The sequence below is a fragment of the Macaca nemestrina genome, chromosome 4 (genome assembly GCF_043159975.1).
Source record: "Macaca nemestrina isolate mMacNem1 chromosome 4, mMacNem.hap1, whole genome shotgun sequence".
Lineage (NCBI taxonomy): Eukaryota > Metazoa > Chordata > Mammalia > Primates > Cercopithecidae > Macaca > Macaca nemestrina.
In genome coordinates, this window is record NC_092128.1 from 176335477 (window position 1) to 176356415 (window position 20939).

The window sequence follows — 20939 nt, forward strand, 5'->3', positions numbered from 1 at the left end:
CCCCTTGTTGCTCTATTCTTCAGGGGACAATTCCTTTAAAAACATGGGCTTGGAGTCAAAAGATCTGATCGGAATATCACCCCTGCCACCATGTGCCATTGGTCGCATTCTTGACCCCAGCCTCCTCAAGTATGCAAAATGGGCACAGTAACTTACTTTATTAATAAAACAAGGATAATCACCTACTTCATAAGATTGTTGGGGAATTTAATGAAATAATAGAAAATATAAACTCATCCCATTGCCTAGAATGATGTATATATGGTCAGTACATCAGTGCGTGAGGTTTCCTTCCTCTTTGCTAGACATGTTAAGGTAATTTTTATTCATCCTTGGTCAAGGTTTATTCTGATACCTAATGCTTCTGAGCTGAGTGCCATTCATGGTCCTAAACTGATATATATGGTTATATATGTCATATTACATATAGCTTATCTCTTCCACATTAAATGTTGATTTTACCACTTAATTCTCAAAGTGGGAAGAAGGGATCACCCATGTTTATTATCTTAGGAATGATGTAAATTTATATACACAACACTGCATAGCCCAAAAAATCTCAAGTTAATTTTTTTCCCCAAAAAATGTTCCATTAAATGATGCAGTTTCTTAGTCCATTCCTGCTGCCACAACAAAATACCACAGACTGGGTAACTTATAAACAATAGAAATTTATTTCTCACAGTTCTGCAGGCTGGGAAGTCCAAGATCAAGGCACCAGCAGATTCGGTGTCTGGTGAGCACCGGTGTGCTCTGCCTTCTAGATGGTGGAAGGCAAAGGGCAAGGATGTAAACAGCTCCCTTGCTGCTCTCTTCTAAGGTCACCAATGGCATTCAGGAAGGCTCTGCCCTCATTATTTAATCACTTCCGAAAGCCTCCACCTCTGAGTCCTATCATATTGACAGTTTCGTTTCATATGAATTCTGATACTCACAATCACTGATCAAATGCAGGCATCTCTGCTAAGCCCTAGGGTATAAAGATAAAAGCAGATCCCGCCCGTCCGGGAGCTAGCAACAGACCTCAATTAAGGATCTGGTTTCACAGTAAGCAGGGTCAGGTGCCTCCTGAGGCAATGTGAATGCAAACTCCACTTACTGTTTAGCTTTTTTTCTCACACATGCCCACAACACGGGCAGCTGGTTACACATTTGTCCTCTCCCTTTGGCCAGATGTGTGACAGCCTTCAGTGTGACTTACCAAGTGTGGAAAAGCTGCCTGCTGCACTGCTACTCTCACAGGTGCCTGTCATGCCACCAATACAGGTTTTTTTTGGGGGGGAGGGGGTTTGAGGTGGAGTCACACTCTGTCATTGCCCAGGTTGGAAAGCAGTGGTGCAATCTCAGCTCACTGCAACCTCCGCCTCCTGGGTTCAAGCGATTCTCCTGCCTCAGCCTCCCAAGTAGCTGCGATTACAGGTACCTGCCACCACACCCGGCTAATTTTTGTATCAATACAGGCTTATATGGTTCCCCTCTAGAATGCAGAGATTCCTGAGGCGGTGCCAGACTAGGTCCCTAAACTGACAGCATGAAGCGCTTTTGGGAATTCTTTCTTCCTGTTGGGAGAAAGTGAGAAGATAAAACCAGAAGTTGCCCAGATGTGAAAGGGCAGGAGAAGCCCCAGTGGGGTGGCATACTGCTGTGCCACCACCTTACCTGCTTGCCTCTGAGTTTAATCTTTGAAAAAAATTCGCATTGTAAGGTTTGAGAGGCACTGGACTTCTGGGACTGCAAGTCGCCATTTTTTTCAGTTGTTGCTTTGATTTGCTTTTGTCTTTTAATTTACTTATTAGAAGTTAAACCATTTTCTTCATATATTCCATGAGTCTAATCCAATTATTGACCTCCATGGGCTTAGCTCCTCATGCAATGAAGGAATATAGGCATGCTGTCAACAACCCCAACCCCAAAAGAGAAATAACCAATTGCAGCTGAGTGCGGTGGCTCACACCTGTAATCCCAGCACTTTGGGAGGCCAAAGTGGGCAGGTCACCTGAGGTCAGGAGTTCAAGACAAGCCTGGCCAACATGGCAAAACCCCATCTTTACAAAAATACAAAAAAAAAAAAAAAAAATAGCTGGGTGTGGTGGTGAGCACCTGTATTCTCAGCCTACTTGGGAGGCTGGGGCAGGAGAATTGCTTGAGCCTGGGTGCAGAGGTTGCAGTGAGCCACGATAGCGCCACTGCACTCCAGCCTGGATGACAAGAGTGAAACTCTGTCTCAAAAAATAATAATAATAATATTTAAAAGACTGGTTTATCTTATTTATTTATTTATTTATTTATTTATTTCTGAGACAGAGTCTCGCTCTGTTACCCAGACTGGAGTGCAGTGTGGCATGATCCTGGCTCACTGCAACTTCCACCTCCCAAGTTCAAGCAATTCTCGTACGCCACCATGCCCAGATAATTTTTTGCATCTTTAGTAGAGATGGGGTTTTGCCATGCTGGCTAGGCTGGTCTTAAACTCCTCTGTCTCCCAAAGTGCTGTGATTACAGGCATGAGCCAACACACCCGGCCTGCTTTATCTTTTTTAAAAAAGAAGTGATGGCTTGTGTGTCATTTAAGCTAGAGAATTCAGGAACCGAGATGGTTTGTGGGCATCACCGTCAGTCCTTGATATACCCTTGAGTGGCCTCAGGGTCCCTAAACTGAGAGGAGTACCTGCTACCTGCTCCTTCGTATTTTAAGTCTAAAACAGCTATTATAACTGGTAAATGTGAAAAAGAAAAAAAAAAAGTGGTGTCCGTTCACTGCTTAGTCATGTTCTTATTTTTGTCTCCATTACTAGTTTCAAATTACTCCTCAGTATGACTTTGAGGTCCTCAGAAACCTGGAGCCATGGACAACTTATTGTGTTCAAGTTCAAGGGTTTCTTCCTGATCGGAACAAAACTGGGGAATGGAGTGAGCCTGTCTGTGAGAAAACAACCAGTGACGGTGAGTCCTGAGATGTGCCTCCGCTAAGCATCCTAAGCAGCTTTGTAGACACCTGCCCTAGACATGATTGCATCCAACTGAAACGCCAGCTCAGTTCAGAAATCTATCACCCTGACATTGTCTCTCAGCCCTGACTCATCAGCTTCATGCTGGGAAGGAGACCACGCCCGCTTCTGAGGCAGCTCATCCACTCAGATCAAAGGAGTTGCTAGAAACCTTTTCTGTCCCGTGGAGCGAGGTCTGCCTCCATGGGCCCTCCTTGGCAGTACTTATTCTGCCATCCCGGGCTCCCTAAAGCAAGGCCCATCAGTCCTCCCAAGACCACCAACAGAGCTCGAGCCCTGTCACATACCCCAGAGCTCTTTCCTTCCCAGGAGGCACATCTCCAGCCCCTGCCGACACGTGATGGGAAGCAAGTGTCAGGAAATCTGACCACCATCCTCAGCCAGTGCTGCCTGATTCAGGGCCCCTTGTTTGCAGGGAACCAGGACGTCAGCACAGTCCTTCACACCATATGGACCACTTCTAGCCTGGGGGAAGGAACGGGAGAAGGAAAGAGAGAAGGTTCCCATGGGCCTAAACACAGAATATTTATGTGCAGACACATTGCAGTTGCATGTTGGTGAAAACTGTGGCCCGGGTGTCTGCATACAAACAGCAGGCCTTCTTATAATTTAAAGATGTTGGTGAAGGGTTCAGCAAGCTCGGACAATGGATGGATGAAACATGGCATGCAGCATGCAGTTTGATAAAAAAGAAAAACATGTCTGCCGGACGTGGTGGCTCACGCCTGTAATCCCAACACTTTGAGAGGCCAAGGCAGGCGGATCACCTGAGGTCAGGAGTTCGAGACCAGCCTGGCCAACATGGCAAAACCCCATCTCTACTAAAAATGCAAAAATTAGCTGGGTGTGGTGGCATACACCTGTAATCCCAGCTACTTGGGAGGCTGAGGCAGGCAAATTGTTTGAATCCAGGAAGTGGAGGCTGCAGTGAGCTGAGATCGTGCCACTGCACTCCAGCCTAAGCAACAAGAGTGAGACCCTGCCTCAAAAAAAAAAAAAAAAAACCATTTCAAATACCCTGCAAATACCAATAATCACCCATGAACTGACAAAATCCAAACATTTTACAAAACAAAAGGAAAAATATGAGCCATTGAAAACCTGCTTTCATCAAACACCATTTTCATTTTTTCTTAAAACACATCTATCCCATTTAAATCCCACAAGTTTTCAATGAGAGCGTTAGAAGGATCTTCTCCCATTTTACAAACTAGAACATGAGGTTCAGAGAGTGATATAGTTTGGATGTTGCCCTCATCCAGATCTCATGTTGAAATGTAATCCCCAGTGCTGGAGGTGGCGCCTGGTAGGAGGTGATTGGATCATGGGGGCCTATTTCTCATGAATGGCTTAGCACCATCCTCTTGGTGCTGTCCTCACTCATGATAGTGAGTGACTTCCTGTGAGATCTGGTGGTTTAAAAGGATGTGCCAGGGCCGGGCGCGGTGGCTCAAGCCTGTAATCCCAGCACTTTGGGAGGCCGAGACGGGCGGATCACGAGGTCAGGAGATCGAGACCATCCTGGCTAACACGGTGAAACCCCGTCTCTACTAAAAAATACGAAAAACTAGCTGGGCGAGGTGGCGGGCGCCTGTAGTCCCAGCTACTCGGGAGGCTGAGGCAGGAGAATGGCGTAAACCTGGGAGGCGGAGCTTGCAGTGAGCCGAGATCGCGCCACTGCACTCCAGCCTGGGTGACAGAGCCAGACTCCATCTCAAAAAAAAATTAAAAAATAAAAAAATAAAAGTATGTGCCATCTTGCTGTCTCTTGCCCCCGCTTAGCTTTCCACCATGATTGGGAACTTCCAGAGGCTTCCCCAGAAACAGATCCTGCTATGCTTCCTGTACAGCCTGCAGAATCATGAGCTAATTAAACCTCTTTTCTTTATAAATTACCCAGTTTTAGTTATTTGTTTGTTTATTTGTTTTTTGGATGGAGTCTCAGTCTGTTGCCTAGGCTGGAGTGCAGTGGCACGATCTTGGCACAACCTCCGCCTCCTGGGTTCAAGCAATTCTACTGCCTCAGCCTCCTGAGTAGCTGGGATTATAGGCGCCCACCACGATGCCCAGCTAATTTTTGTATTTTTAGTTGGGAATGGGGTTTCGCCATGTTGGCCAGGCTGGTCTCGAACTCCTGACCTCAAGTGATCCACCCACTTCAGCCTCCCAAAATGCTGGGGTTACAGGCATGAGCCACCATGCCCAGTCATCCAGTTTTAGTTATTTCTTTATAGCAGTGCAAAAACAGCCTGAAACAGGGAGGTTAAGTAACTTGCCCAAATGCTAGTAAATGAAAAGGATAAACCAGAACATAGGCTCATCTAAGCCCAGGTTATGTCCCCTGTAACTTACTACCTATAGATTAATTCCAGAGGTGAACTGAGGCACCGTGTCTCTGGATAAAGCAGGAAGGAGTAGTCTGCCTCATGGCGTGGTCGGATGGATCTGAAACAAGTTAGAGAACTTTACACAGAGGGTGTAGATTGGTAGATTCTCCCACAGTTCACAACCCGTGCAGAGCAGGGTCCTCTCTCCTTCCCCTTTTGGAACTCTCCATCTGGGGTGAGGAACAAAAGCATTCCTCGAATCATGTCACCATCACCCAGATGTGTCCTTGTCTAAGATGCTAAGATGCCCCAGTCTGAGACACCAGGAGACCCAAGCACTGCCTCAGAGGTTCATTACTCAAAATAAAATGACAGGGTGGGGCCCACGGATCCCTGTTTGAATGAGTCTCCGGGCGCCAAATGAGAGAACTACTGAAGTATTAATGGAAGGATGGATGGATGAGTAGGAACATGGAACTTCCGCAAGACCTGGGATGTCACATCCCCAGGAGACCTCACGTGTTCAGCTGTGGTGCGGACTGGGGCTGCCGTATAGCCCTGTGATCACCAAGAGCAGACTCACATGTTTGAGTTGAACATGCTGGAAGTGTGAGCCAGAAGGCACTGCTTCTGAACGTTTAAGGAGTGTCCACTGTGAGCCACGCACTGTGACAAGCACCACGTGGTGCTGGCAGATGACTGCACTTGCTGTAGCTCCAGGGTCATTGCTCTTTCAGGGCTCTTTGATGCCTGTGTCCCTTTAAAATGACATGCTCTTCACAGGCAGTGTTTGTTCTCTTGGCCCCTCTCAGAGCCAAATGCTCTGCTCATGAGGGCGGTGCTGGTTGGCAGGGGATGGGCACACAGAGATCAGGTGGCGGGGGCATCTGGAGGAGGGACCTGGGGCCAAACAAGGGGAGCTGGGACCACGAGCAACCCAGGTGACATCCTGGACTCTGTCAAAGATAAGCAAAGCAGGATGCTGGTGAAAGCGGTCAAAACATTTTATCCCGTAATGACTGGAGTAGGGAAAAGGGCCAAGTTCCATTTACTCAGAGGTGTTTTAAAGGGAGAACGAGGTCCGGGCGTGGTGGCTTATGCCTGTAATCCCAGCACTTTGGGAGGCTAAGGCAGGAGGATTGCTTGAGCCCAGGAGTTCAAGACCAGCCTGGCCAACATAGTGGAACCCCCATCTCTATAAAATATTTTAAAAATTAGCTGGGCATGGTGACACATATCTGTAGTCCCAGCTACCCAGGAGGCTGAGGTGGGAGGATCACTTGAGCCCTGGAGGTCAAGGCTGCAGTGAGCCATGTTCGCACTACTGCACTCCAACCTGGACGACAGAACAAGACTCTATCTCAAAAATGAAAATCAATAAAAGGAGAATGAGGGAGTAGAAGGAAAGAGTGCGTGGGGAGTTGAGCAGAATCAGGGAAGTGAAAAAACTTGTAAATCAGCTGAGGGGGTGGGTCAGTGCCGTGAGGCCCTGTGTGTGTGTGAACCGAGGCTGGGTTTATCAAGGCTGGGCTTCTACCCTCCCACAGAGACAGGGAGACAGAGGCCCTGTCCTTCCTGCTGATTTCAAAAGAATGGCTCTCAGATCGTGGAGAAAAATATCCCCGGGTTGTGGGAGATACGTATAAGTCTCAAAGGGACAGAGGAAGGATCCACCACTGTAAGCCCTTTTGAATAAATGCTCTCTGAAAGAGAGGTCAAGGCCTCTCCTCGGGAGCTGGGAAGAACAAATGGTCAGTTCCTTAGGCAGCCTTGGATTTTTCCAGACAGGAATTCAAGGGGGTTGGATCATCCCAGGTATGTGGCCTTGGCCTGCTGAAAGCTATGCTGGGGTTTGGCCAAGTCTCTTAGTGCAGGGGTTCATTTGCTTGTTTTGGCTTTGGTTTTGGTTTTTGAGGCAGGGTTTCACTCTGTCGCCCAGGTTGGAGTGCAGTGGTACAATCATAGCTCACTGTCACAGCCTCGACCTCCCGGGCTCAAGCGACCCTCCCACCGCAGCCTTTCAAATCGCTGGGACTACAGGTGTGTGCCATCATACCCAGCTAATTTTTTAAAAAACTTATTTTGTTGTAGAGAAGCGGTCTCACTATGTTGCCCAGACTGGTCTCAAACTCCTGGGCTCAAGCGATCCTCCCGCCTCGGCCTCCCAGAGTCCTGGGATTACAGGTATGAGCCACCACACCTGGCCTAGTGCAGGGGTTCGGATAGAGTTGTTCATTCAGAGAGTTTCTGTCTTTCTCAATATAGAATGAGATGGAGCCTGTGTTTAACTCAGGCTCACGTGTCCAGGGGAGTCTCACTTGCTCCATCAAGGCAGAAGTGGTATATCCAGAGGCCCGTGGCTAAACTGCCAGTAGGTACAGTGGATCAGAATTCTTGCTTGTTATTCTTTTGATGTATATCAGCAATAATTCCAGACACTAAACTTTGGAGAAGATAGGAAAAGGGTGAAACTCTTCGAAAACCTCTGGGTCCTTGAACCAGTTGCTGTGTTTCTGAGACATCTCCCAAGATGAACATACAGGCTCTGTTTTCAGGGATTGTGATGGTTAAAATGCTCTTGGGATCACCGTGACCCAACCTGTGACAAGAATGTAACATACCCATTATCCCTGGCAGAGACGGTCCCCTCCTGGATGGTGGCCATCATCCTCATGGCCTCGGTCTTCGTGGTCTGCCTGGCACTCCTTGGCTGCTTCGCCTTGCTGTGGTGCATTTATAAGAAGACAAAGTACACCTTCTCCCCTGGGAATTCTCTTCCACAGCACCTGAAAGAGGTAAGTAGGGTGGAGAGAGATGCAGATTCAAAAACCTGGATTGGAAAGAGCTTTCCTTTCAAGTTAGGGCTGCCCAATTCCAGACAACATGTTTTCCAGGAGAACACACACACACACACACACACACACACACACACACACACGTCTTTGTGTGCTTCTCCATTCTCTTGTAACCATTTCAGGGAAGTCTGAAGTCAAGGAACAGCCCCGAGGAAAGGGGCGCAGCTTTGTCCAGTAGCCCTCCGTACACCCTAGGGTGTCGCTCCTTCTCCAGCCTTCCCTGCCCAAAGCCCCAGGTCCCTGGGGAGCAAAGGTGATGGTTCTAGGGCAGGAGAGGAAAAAGCAGCGCCTAGTGTGGAAAAAAGAAAACTCGAGGCTAAATGCCAGCAAATCGCCAGAGGGAGAGAATGGGAGGAAGGAAAGGCACATTTCCAGTTTTAGAATATGCGAGAGTGATTGAAACTCTGGGTAGTGTTTCCTGGTCTTTAAGAAGGCTATTTTTAAAAGGGTTAGGAGAAGAAACAATGCAACTGGCTAATGATAACAGGACTGAAGAAGCCCTAAGAAATGAAACTCTGGATAGTCACTGACACTTGAAAATGAGAAGATGCCAAGCCCAGACCCAAAGGAACTCTCTTTGGTCCCATTTCCCAGGAAGCAGACTCTGAGATAGAGATTTGCTTTCAAAAGGCTGAATGGGGAACATCCTTGGGAATAATACTCTAAGGGAGTGAAGGTAGCCAGATGAGGCAGAGAGAGGTTGAACTGTCACACAGCCACAACAGAGGCCTCAGCCAATCCCATGTGACCTCTCGAGTGGGGGTGGCCCCTTAGAGATGTCCTAAGCTGAGGCAAGAGGGATGGGCATGTGAACTCCACAATGGCCATGCCCTGGATGTGGGCTACTCCCAGGAAGGGGCCCTAAGCTGGGGTGAGGGGTAAGACAGCAGCAGACAGGAGCTAGGAGCACGAGTACCCCCTTCCTGAAGGTACCACAGCATCCATTACAGTCACCCCTGGGACCACTTGGATAAACTGGAAGCAGCTCCTCCAGGATCTGAGTTGATCTCATTTCCTGGGGAAGGTTAGAGGAGGAAGATGAGTGGAATGCACTCCAGCCCCCATTGCTGCTGCTAGTCTCAGGACCACAAAAGAACGCTTGTGGGTTGGCCTGTTCCTCTGCCGGCCCTGAGGGTCCGCTCTCCTCTCCCGGGAGGAGCCTGTGCTGTAGGGGCTGCTGACTTGATTGGGTGTCCCAGCCTTCATCCCGGAGAGGACTGAGCCTCCGGTTCCCAGGCCCATCTCAGGCAATGGCCTGCCCCTGCACTTGTCAACTTGCTGTCAAAATCGGGCAGGGGAGTCCCAGGAAGTGCCCAGTGACTCTGGCGGGTGCCCACTGTGATACAGTGGTGACTTCTCTTCTTGCCTGCCAGTCTCTTGGCCTGAGGAGGTGGCTTAAAGTTTATCGGCCCTTGTTTCGTGTCCTCTGGTAGAAATGCTCCCACTCTGGGGACCTTTTAGACCAGGTATGGCAAACTTTTTCTTAAAGGGCCAGGTAAAAAATATTTTAGAAGGCCAGGCACAGTGGCTCATGCCTGTAAGCCTAGCACTTTGGGAGGCCGAGGCGGGTGGATCACCTAAGATCAGGAGATGGAGACCATCCTGGCTAACATGGTGAAACCCCATCTTTACTGAAAATACAAAAAATTAGCCGGGCGCAGTGGCGGGCACCTGTAGTCCCAGCTACTCGGGAGGCTGAGGCAGGAGAATTGCGTGAACCAGGGAGGCAGAGCTGGCAGTGAGCTGAGATTGCACCACTGCACTCCAGCCTGGGCGACAGAGCGAGACTCCGTCTCAAAAAAAAACAAAAACAAAAATACAAAAATTAGCCAAGCATGGTGGTGCATGCCTATAATCCCAGCTACTCGGGGGACTGAGGCAGGAGAATCGCTTGAACTCGGGAGGTGAAAGTTGCAGTGAACCCTCACACCACCAACAGAGCAAGACTCTGTCTCAAAATTTAAAATTTTTAAAAATTTATATATATATTTTAGGTTCTGTTGGCAAGAAATAAAAATCAAAGTTATAGATTCACTTATATAACCACTTAAATGTAATCGTTGAAAAATCCTCAAGCCGTATGAAAACACAAGTGATAGGCCAGATCTGCCTCATGGGCCTTCATTTGCTGGTCCTGCCCTAGACCCGCAGAGCCTCAAACCGCGAGGTCAGGGAGCAGCGGTTTCCCCAGTAGGTCACTGGGCATGAGGGTGAACAGGGCCACTACTCCTAGCCCCTGCTTGCTTCCAGACCCGGGCATTCCACCTGCTGGGGGCACAGCATCACGTGATGATTGTCGGTCCTGGGTGCGTGCCAGGTGCTGGAGGACAAGGCCCCGCTCTCAGCAGGTGTCACCTCGAAGCTGGCGCCTCCCCTGCCCTTTCAACAGGCCGCTCCGTTCTTCTTCCAGGCTGGCAGCTGCTGGGTGGTGCAGGGTGTGATATGACCGGGGGGTCCCGCCTTCACTGTCAGTGGGCCCATTGGTCTGGCACCATGTGATACGGCCCCTCTATTAGTTTGTCAGGGCTGCTGTAGCAAAGTAGCACTTGTTGCGCAGTTAAACAATGGGAATTGATTCTTTCACAGTTCTCGAGGCCAGACGTCCAAAGTCAAGGTATCACTAGGGTGGGTTCCTCGGAGGCTGTGAGGGAGGATCTGTCCCAGGCCTCTCCCCTAACCTCTCAGGGTTGCTGGCAATCTTTGGCGTTCCTTGGCTTCTGGAGGCACCACCCAGTCTCTGCCTTGATCTTCACACAGACTTCTCCCTATGTGAGTGTCTGTGTCCACATTGCCCCCTCTTTACACAGACACCAGTCACGGGGGAGGCTCACCCTACTCCACTGTAGCCTCATTCTAACTTAACTGATCCCCTCTGCAGCAACCCTATCTCCAAATACAGTCACATTCTGAGGTAGAGGGATTAGGACATACGAACTTCTTTTCTTTTGTTTTTGGAGACAGAGTCTCACTCTGTCACCCAGGCTGGAATGGAGTGGCATGATTTCGGCTCACTGCAATCTCCGCCTCCTGGGTTCAAGTGATTCTCCTGCCTCAGCCTCCCAAGTAGCTGGGATTACAGGCACCCACCACCACACCCAGTGAATTTTTGTGTTTTCAGTAGAGACAGGGTTTCACCATATTGGCCAGGCTGGTCTCAAAGTCCTGATCTCAAGTGATCTGCCAGCCCTGGCCTCCCAAAGTGCTGGGATTACAGGCGTGAGCCGCCGCACCTGGCCCAGGGCATATGAATTTTGTGGGAATAGAATTCAACCCCTAAAAGGATCCTCTACCAGGAGAGCAAACACCTGTGAGACCATAGTGGTCCTGACAGGCCCTGCAGGACACGAACAGCAAATCACTCCTAAACTAAAGGTCAGCTCCAGCCAGGATGCACCACTGCCCCTTCCAGAGTGGTGCGAGAGAGTCGGTGTCATCAGCTTGCTACCAGCTGGCTGGTTGGTCTCCTCGGGGGATGCCTTCATATCGGGGCTTAGCATTGATCTCTGTCGCAGGCAGGTTGGACATTCTGCAGCAGTGGTGGCCACCCAGCCATGGGAGTGGGAGCCCCTTCTCTCAGGCCCACGCGCAGCCTCCATCCCTGCCACCACGGCTGCTGTGTTCATGAGCCCTGTGCCACGTACAGGTGACCAGTGGCAGAGGCTGGCTGACATCCACTGGCTGTGTCATCATGTCTCCCTGGCCATCTGCTGTCTATGACACATGCTCTCAGTGGGAGTTAATGTGGGACGCAGAAATCGCCACGCTCCAGCTACTCCCTCGGGTCCATCCTTCTTCCCAGACGTCCTTGTCCCTAACTTTCCAGTCTTCCTTCCCCAGAGCCCCTGACCACCAGCCTCATCACTAACCCCTGCGTGGGATCCCACAGCTGGCCTGATCTTGGGCTGCTTTTCTTTCCACGTAAAGGGGATGACCAGACCTACGGCCCAAAGCTCGGCCCGTGGGGAGGCTTTCTCCCTGGTTGGGGCTGAAGTGCAGTAGCGGGCCACTTTCAGTGTGTGCCCACGTACCATGCTAACCTTGCCAGGAAACCACGCCGGCCTTGCCTCCTTCTTCAGCTGGGCATAAGTACCCATCCCCCTTTGCAGTCATCATGTGAGCAGACACAGCCACTGTGCAACAGGGATAGAGGGCACAGGAGTCCCAGCCACCTGCATGTTGCCGACATGCACCCTCTGACCCCATCTCAGGGCCTGCTGGGTCTCAGGCCTCATGATGGTCGCTTCTGGGCAGCACGATCACCTCACGTCCCTGGTCAGAAGCTCTGTCTCTGTCAGGTCCCCATAGCGTCCCAAGAGCTGCTTTTTCAAACAGGGTATAATTATCTGCTACAGATGGCCCCGCCTGACCCCAGAACTCTCGTATCTATGTTGTGATTTTCCTCTTGGGATTTGCCAGAAACTCCACCCAGCATCTTTAACCACCCCAGACACTTCAAGGATGTGCCAAGTCACACGTTCCCCGGGTTGGATTCGCAGGCTGTCCCTGGGGATAATGCACCAGTCCTGAGGTGTGCGTAGGGCTGCAGGCTCCACGGCCCATACCTTCTGCAGGGCCCTTTCCTGCCCTGGGCCCCTCAGCGCCGACAGCCTCCTGTGTCGTGTGACAAACATATTGGAGCAGTCAGTATTCCTGGGCGTGGAACGTGCTGCCTCCAGAGCCCTGAGGCCTCCACAGCACAATGCTTCCTTCCTAGTGGTGGGAGGGGCGAGACACAATAATTGATCCTTTAAAGAGAATGTGCTGGCACGCCCCACTGCAAGGGTCCCCTCAAATTTCACGGATGTGGCAGGTCCCTGAATCTCTACAGGGTGAGTTTCTCACCCTCTGCAGTGTGTGTGCCTCACCAATGCCTTGCCACTTCCTGCATGTCTGGTCCTATTAATGTATTGTTGTGATAGCTAATATCAGGCCCTTGTCCCCGCACCACCAGTCAGCTGATGCAGGCTGCCTCTGGGAAGGGCACAGAGCCTTGGCCGAGGGAACTGCCTTCTGGGAAGGGCACAGCCTAGAAAGGGACTCAGTTATGAGCCATTTCAGCCTCCAGTATTCCTGGAGGCTTGGGGAACAAGCACCTCCACCACAAAAGGGATCTGGGCAACAGAGCACTGCATCTACCCTCAATGAGAAGTGGGGCACAGGACCATAGGCAAGTGTTTCAGAGCGACTAGAACCCCCTACAAAGAGTGCCAGGCCGGGTATGGTGGCTCACACCTATAATCCCAGCATTTTGGGAGTCTGAGGCTGGCAGATCACTTGAGGTCTGAAGTTCGAGACCAGCCTGGCCAACATGGTGAAACATTTCTACTAAAAGTACAAAAAAATGAGCCACGCGTGAGGGTGTGTGCTTGTAATCCCAGCTACTCTGGAGGCTGAGGTGGGAGAATCGCTTGAACCCGGAAGGTGGAGGTTGCAGTGAGCCGAGATCGCACCATTGCACTCTAGCCTAGGTGACAGAGTGAGACTCCATCTCAAAAAAACAAAAAAAGAAAGACAGACGGAGAGAAAGAGAGAAAGAGAGAGAGAGAGAGAGAGAGAGAGAGAGAGAGAGAGAGAGAGAGAGAGAGAGAAAGAAAGAAAGAAAGAAAGAAAGAAAGAAAGAAAGAAAGAAAGAAAGAAAGAAAGAAAGAAAGAAAGAAAGGAAGGAAGGAAGGAAGGAAGGAAAGAAAAGAAAAGAAAAGAAGGAAAGAAGGAAAGAAAGAAAATACTGGGCCAAAGAGGTGGGAGAGCTAGATCCAGCCCACCTGAACCTGGCTCCACACTTCCTGTCAGGCTATGAAACCGAAAAACAGCAGCTCCTACTGCCTTATACAGGCACTGGGCGAATCTGCAAAGTACAAGTTATCATTCCACTTTTCAGATGAAAAAAACCAAGGCTCAGAGAGGCAAAGCAGTCCACGGATACAGAGCTAGGAAGTGGCAGGGCCAAGAGGTGAGCCCAGCCCCAGGTCTAAAACACCTTTGCAGACCTCCTATTTCACAGAATAGCAAATGATAATGATCTTGATGATGGGGACAAAGTGGAGAAACAGAGATAAACTCACTGTCTATGTCCAGCCAGAAATTGTGTGAGCAATTGAACAAGGTTGTGTTCCCGCTGAATCCTTCTAGGCTGGTGACATAGGCCTCGTGTGTGCTTCTCCACTCATCTGTGAGGTCACAAAATGATCTTGTGGTATTTGCACAGTTCTTAACTATCTTCAAATCTTCTGGTTTACTTTGGAAAGAAAAAAATGGAAAAAGGAAAGTGTGAGCATTGACGTAATGAGTCTATTTTCGGGTGCCTTACTTCATTGTCTCCTTTAGGGCTCTGCTCAAATATCACTGTACTAAGTGATCTTCCCAACCATCTTATTGAAAATGGAACATCTTATACCCTCCCCACCCCTGCACTTTCAATCCCTCTCTCTCTTCTTGATTGTAGCATTTACTCACACCTGTCACACTATACCTTTGTTTACTCATGTCTCCATTTACATAATGTCTGCTCCAGGAGGGCAAGGACTTTGGTTCACAGTTGGACCCCCTGGCAGGTAGCAGGTGCTCAGTAAAATTTGCCGGATGAGTAAATGAATGAATGAAACTTGGGCCCTCATGGTGGAGGCCTCAGATCTCCCTCCCTCTATGGGACAATCATGAATGCCTTCCCTGAGACCCCCTCCCTCTCTGGCTAAGACTAGATGATCCAGTCCTAAGTCAGACCTGGTCTATTTCAGGGACAGCGCAGACATCTCATCTACCAAGCTTCAGTTAGTTGGATGATACATGTGACCACTCAATGCAGAGAAAAACTTTTAAGACTTTAGCAGGCACCAAACAGAAACTCACAAGAGGTCTTCCACTGGCTTAGTCAGTAAGCAGGAGCGGCAGCAGCTCTAGGCCAAATAAATAACCAACAAAAGGACACTCCAAGGGGTTGCTAGATCAAAGCAATGACTTCTAAGATTGGTAGGCGTGGGAAGAAGAAAGACAAACAGGACTCCATCCATTATGTCATGAATCCTTGCAGCAACCTCTCAGCAGAGGCATTCGCTTAGGGGCTGAACTCTGTGCCAAGTGTCAAGCTGGTTAGTGACCAAACCAGACTTTGCACCCAGGCCTGTCCCAGACTAGGCCAGGCAGTTTCTGGTGTCCCAACAGAGTAAAGAAAAGTGAAAATAAACCATCAACCTGGTCAAAAGACCTTTGGATTCCTGTCCTCAGATAACGGGACTTTTAAACATTCAGACTGACTGAAATAGAGAAATCATTGCCTAACCCATACACAAGAATTATTTTGTATGTGAGGTTCTGAGCTGTAGAAATTGAATTTGATGACACATACAAGCTTTGTCAAAACAAATGTGGATTATTAAAGTATTCAATTTAATTAAAAATGGATGTGTGATGGTGTTTTGCCTTTGGCCTTTTAAGGCTCTGAATAAGAAACGCAGAGAGAAGGAGAGGTAGACAGGAAAAGAGAGAGGGAGAGGCAGAGAGAGAGAAAAGATCATCTCTTCTTCCACTCCCCATATAACAGAACAATAATATGTTTACCAAGAGAAAATGAAATATCAAACCAACCTCATGATTGTATACAGCAACTTATAGTGAGTTGCCACAATGGAGTGGTTTTTTAATTCCCATGATAAGATGGACCGGAAATTTCGCAATGATATCTTAAAAGTGCAAGATTCACTTGTGTAATCTAAAGAGAAGAAGGGAAAAAAGGCATTGAAATTTGGAACCCACAGTTGTATTCTGGTCACTGTTCAGTCATTTCTTGGGATCTAGAACCCACATCTCTGGCAGATAACACCTCCAGAGAGCCCTGGGTCTTGAAAACAGGAAGTCTACAGGACATGGGAAATGAACTAATAAGTTAATTCACGAACAACATATTGTCAGGGCAGGCAAGTGTAGGAAACAGGAACTGTGCACTGTGTAAGCAGAGTTTGGACAGAAGGGCTTCTCCAATGCCCTTGGACTGTCCCTCCATGGTTCACTGGACCAAAATAACCCAGGCCATCCCAGCCCACGTGGTGCACTTCCTTTCATTCTCCCCTACCCATTCTCCCTCCCCCAGTCGCTCTCTCAACTCAGCTTCCAGCTCCTCCATGAAGTCCTCCTTAAGTAGCTCAGCCCACTGCAAATTTTCATTCCTCTGGATTCCCCAGCATACTTATTCCCTGGATCACAGAGAGCAGGGGAGTATAACATGAGCCCAGACTGGCCCTTTGTAAGCATTTAAGCCCCGTAACAATGCTGAAGTAGGCACTAAGAAGAGACTCATTTTACAGACTGTGACACTGAGTTGAATTATACAATGTCATGCAGGTGGGAAGTGGCAGTGATAAATAAAACATTAAAGCCACACTTGCCAAATTTTGCCTTATATGGTTAAATTGTTAAAGATCATCTAAGTTTCCTGTGGTTAGGACCCAGGCCTTTGTTTCTCGATTGCCAACTCTTCAACCCCAACCAACGCTTAGCACAAGGTTGGACACATATTTAATGCTTAATGAAGTTTTGTGGACAGATTTATATATGTAGCAAGAAGTTTAGTTAAAAAAGATTATCGTCCTTTGTCTGGAACCATCAGGGTGGGAGAATGTAAATTAAAGAGCAAGTATTTCTGGGCCATCTTTTGTTTGGCACAGTCTGTGTCTCCTCGTTCTTCTATTAGTGAGATTATTAAGAGTTTGAATATTCTTTAAAGAAGTTTAAAAATGATCTCTAGTGTTCATTTCTTAGATTAGTTTTGTATCTCTCAAAAAACCAGAGTTAGCTCATTTTAGCTCCTTTTACAGAGAAAGAATCCCAATAAAATTGGTAACAGATGTACAATCAGAAATCAAATATCCCACATTTTATACCTCTGAAAGGCTGCCCCAACACTTTCACTCTTATACAAAATTTAGTGAAGCCAAAAAACATCTCTTACCAGGCAAATCATGTGAAATACCAAACACGAGGCTGATACACACTAGAAGGAAGAAAACACATTAGAGAGGCAACAGTTTTATCTGGGCTCAACTTGCAATGATTACTCTAAGTCTGGAATTCTTTAACACACATTTATTGGTATCAGATTGAGACTTTTCTTGTACTAAAAAAATACCCACATAGATGGTTTTTATTCTACATTGGTGCCAGCAGCACATGGTGCAAGGACTGTGACCTGAGCTAAGATCCATTTGGGAGCTGACACTAACAACAGTATGTACGGTCCCTGTTCTGCCCTGCTTTTTCCACTTAAAAATATATTTGGGGCCAGGTGCCGTGGCTCATGCCTGTAATCCCAGCACTTTGGGAGGCCAAGGTGGGTGGATCACACAAGGTCAGGATTCGAGACCAGCCTGGCCAACACGACAAAACCCTGTCTCTACTAAAAATACAAAAAATTAGCTGGGTGTGGGGGTGCACACCTGTAGTCCCAACTACTTGGGAGGCTAAGGCAGGAGAATTGCTTGAACCCAGGAGGCGGAGGCTGCAGGGAGCTGAGATCGCTCACTGCATTCCAGCCTGGGTGACAGAGAGAGACCCTGTCTCAAAAAAAAAAAAAAAAAAAAAAGGCTGGACGCAGTGGCTCACGACTGTAACCCCAGCATTTTGGGAGGCCAAGGCGGGTGGATCACTTGAGGTCAGGAGTTTGAGACCAGCATGGCCAACATGGTGAAACCTTGTCTCTACTAAAAATACAAAAATTAGCTGGGCATGGTGGTGGGTGCCTGTAATCCCAGCTACTTGGTAGGCCCAGGCAGGAGAATTGCTTGAACTCAGGAGGTGGAGGCTGCAGTGAGCTGAGATCACGCCCTGTACTCCAGTCTGGGCAACAGAGTGAAACTATGTCTCAAAACACACACAAACACACACACACACACACACACACACACACACACGAACTTTTTTTTTTTTTTTGAGACAGAGTCTCGCTCTGTCGTCCAGACTGGAGTGCAGTGGCGCCATCTCGGCTCACCATGTTAGCCAGACTGGAGTACAGTGGTGCCATCTTGGCTCACCATGTTAGCCAGACTGGAGTGCAGTGGCGCCATCTCGGCTCACCATGTTAGCCAGGATGGTCTTGATCTCCTGACCTCGTGATCCACCTGCCTCGGCGTCCCAAAGTGCAGGGATTACAGGCGTAAGCCACCGCACCCGGCCACACACGATATCTTTAACACCAAAATAATTTCCTTGTTTTTGTTTAAGTACTTGGGCTGGCTGAGGGAGTGTCCTCAGAAGCAATTGTCCATCCTAGAAACATTCTCAGAATATGAATAAGCATGCTACTAATTAATCAACTTTAGAGTTAAAAGACATTTATCAAAGATTGGGGAGGAAGAAAGGGTGTTAGGAGAAATTACTCTTCAAATTATAGGCGAGCATAGTCCCAATTATTATTGCCTTAAGTCACTCATTTGTTTTCTGAAAATTAACAACAGGACAGGAAATTACACTGAATCTAAACCACTAGTGTAGGTTTCCTATCTGCTTTCCACTTAACTCCTGACGCTAGGCAGGCTGGAACTGGGTCCTCTAGTCAGGGAAATTAGTTTGCTACTTCCTGCCAGGGCTCTCCATGAGGATGGCATCACAGCTTGCTTCTATAAGAGCTAAGATAAAAAGCAGCACTCACCCATGAGAAACAAATTAAGCGGTCTGACGATGAAGGCATTCTGGCTCAAAAGCATCTTTGCTATTTTTAGAGTCTTCTCTTGACTTTTACATCTGAAATCAACATTAGGTGATCAAAATTCTGAAGTGTCTAATTAAATTGCAAATATAAAAATGGGAGCAAAAACAAGACAAGGAGAGACCTGTAAGGAATAGTAAAATTCCTAGCTCCGGGAACTGGATCATTTACCCCATTTATTCAAGTGAGCCTGGTCTCAACTTCTGGGCCCAATCCCCCACCTAGTCAGGGAGGAATTTTAAATTTAACTTTTGAACAGGCAACAGTCATTGGGTTCAACAATTTTAAGCATACAAAAAAAAAAAAATAGTGAAAAGTCTTACTCCCTTTAGAAAACTACCTTTTTGTCTTTTGTGAATCCTTCAGAGTGTCTCCACACATAAGCAAAAACAAACGCATATTTCTAATTTCCCCATCTTTTAGACAAGAGATAGCATGTATAGTCCCTGTTCCACCCTGCTTTTTTCACTTAAAAATATATTTGGAAGATCTTTCTATCCTTGTTTTTTAAAATAGCTGGATAGAGTTCTACTCTATAGACACACCATTATTTATATAATTAGTACCCCTACTGTAGACATTTGAATTATTTCCAGTCTCTTCTGCAAGGAAATCTCTTTCATTTTGCACATGTGCCAGTTTAAGTGTGGGAAAATTTCCAGAAGTAGAACTGTTAGACAAATGACGTATCAGTTAGCGTTCTGGCAGGAAACAGCTCATTCAAATTAGGATAGACACTTTAAAAAAATACATTTAAAGGGTACAAGTGCAGTTTTGTTAGATAGATATATTGCATAGTGGTGAAATTTGGGCTTTTAGTATACCCATCACCTGAATAGTATACATTATACCCATTAAGTAATTTCTCATTCCTTAACTCCCTACACTCCCATCACTGCCTTCTCAGGCAGTAATGACTATTATTCCACATTGTATGTCAATGTGTGCACATTATTTATTAACAGCCCCCGCTTATAAGAACAGGTGGTATTGACTGTTTCTGAGTTGTTTCTCTTAAGATAATGGCCTTCAGTTCTACCCATGTTGCTGCAAAAAACATAATTTCATTCTTTTTTATGGCTGAATATACTGTGTGTATATATATATATATGTAATTTTTTTTTTTTTGAGACGGGGTCTTGCTGTGTTGCCTAGCCTGGAGTGCAGTGGTGCAATCATGGCTCACTGCAGCCTCAACCTCCCAGGCTCAAGCAATCCTCCCACCTGTACCCCTACGTAGCTGGGACTACAGACATGTGTCACCACACACCGGCTAATTAAAAAAAAATTTTTTTTTTTAGAGACGGGGTCTCACTATATTGCCCAGGCTGATCTCAAACTCCTGGATTCTTGCCTTGGCCTCCCAAAGTGCCGGGATTACAGATGTGAGCACCACACCTAGCCATATTTTCTTTATGCAATCATTTGTTGATGAACACTTAGGTTGATTCCGTATCTTTGCAACTGTGAACAGTGCTATGTTCTGAGAAATTCATTGTTAGGCTATTTCATTGTGTGAATATCATAGAGTATACTTAGACAAACCTAGATAGCGTAGCCAACTACACATCTAGGTTATATGGTATAGCCTATTGTTCCTAGGCTATAAATCTGTCCAGCGTGGTACTGTGCTGAATACTGCAGGCAGTTGCAACACAGTGGCATTTGTGTATCCGAACATATTTAGACACAAAAAAGGTACAGTAGAAATATGGTATAATCTTATGGGGCCACTGTCATATAAAGAGTCCATCTTTGCCCAAGACATCATTACGGGGTGCAGGACTGTATTTACAAATGTGTGAGCAGGCTGTAGGCAAACCAGAAGGGAGAGTATAGAACCTGCAGCTCACAACATTGAGGCCTGTGACCACTCTGGGGTCCAGAAGGCAGAGTCCAGAACCTGTAGTTCACAACATTAAGGGCCCTTTAGGAGCCCTGGTTACAGGTGACACAAACTGAGAAGAATTGGTGTCCATTAAAAGTGAGAAGGCAGCTCTGTCTGATAGAACATATTGCAAGCCATGTGTATTTTAGATTTGCTAGTAACCACATT

At 47.4% G+C, this 20939-nt stretch overlaps 1 protein-coding gene and 1 long non-coding RNA gene across 5 annotated transcripts in view; one reads left to right on the forward strand and one right to left on the reverse strand.

The window, feature by feature from the left end:
* Positions 1-20939, forward strand: part of LOC105472706 (interleukin 10 receptor subunit beta) — a 55742-nt gene that overhangs the window by 13817 nt on the left and 20986 nt on the right. For 3 of the 4 annotated variants that reach the window (XM_071095639.1, XM_011726213.2, XM_071095638.1), the window contains 2 exons: positions 2796-2943; positions 7973-8130. In XM_071095639.1, coding sequence (XP_070951740.1) covers positions 2796-2943; positions 7973-8130 — 306 coding nt within the window. Of the gene's footprint in view, positions 1-2795; positions 2944-7426; positions 7520-7972; positions 8131-20939 lie in introns of all 4 variants that reach the window. The other variant, XM_071095637.1, reaches the window with a different exon arrangement.
* LOC139362996 (uncharacterized) lies at positions 13899-19187 on the reverse strand. Its single transcript, XR_011622803.1, has 4 exons — positions 18827-19187; positions 17132-17173; positions 15772-15895; positions 13899-14425 (listed from the first exon to the last, which is right to left on the reverse strand). It is a non-coding gene; the product is annotated as an uncharacterized lncRNA (long non-coding RNA).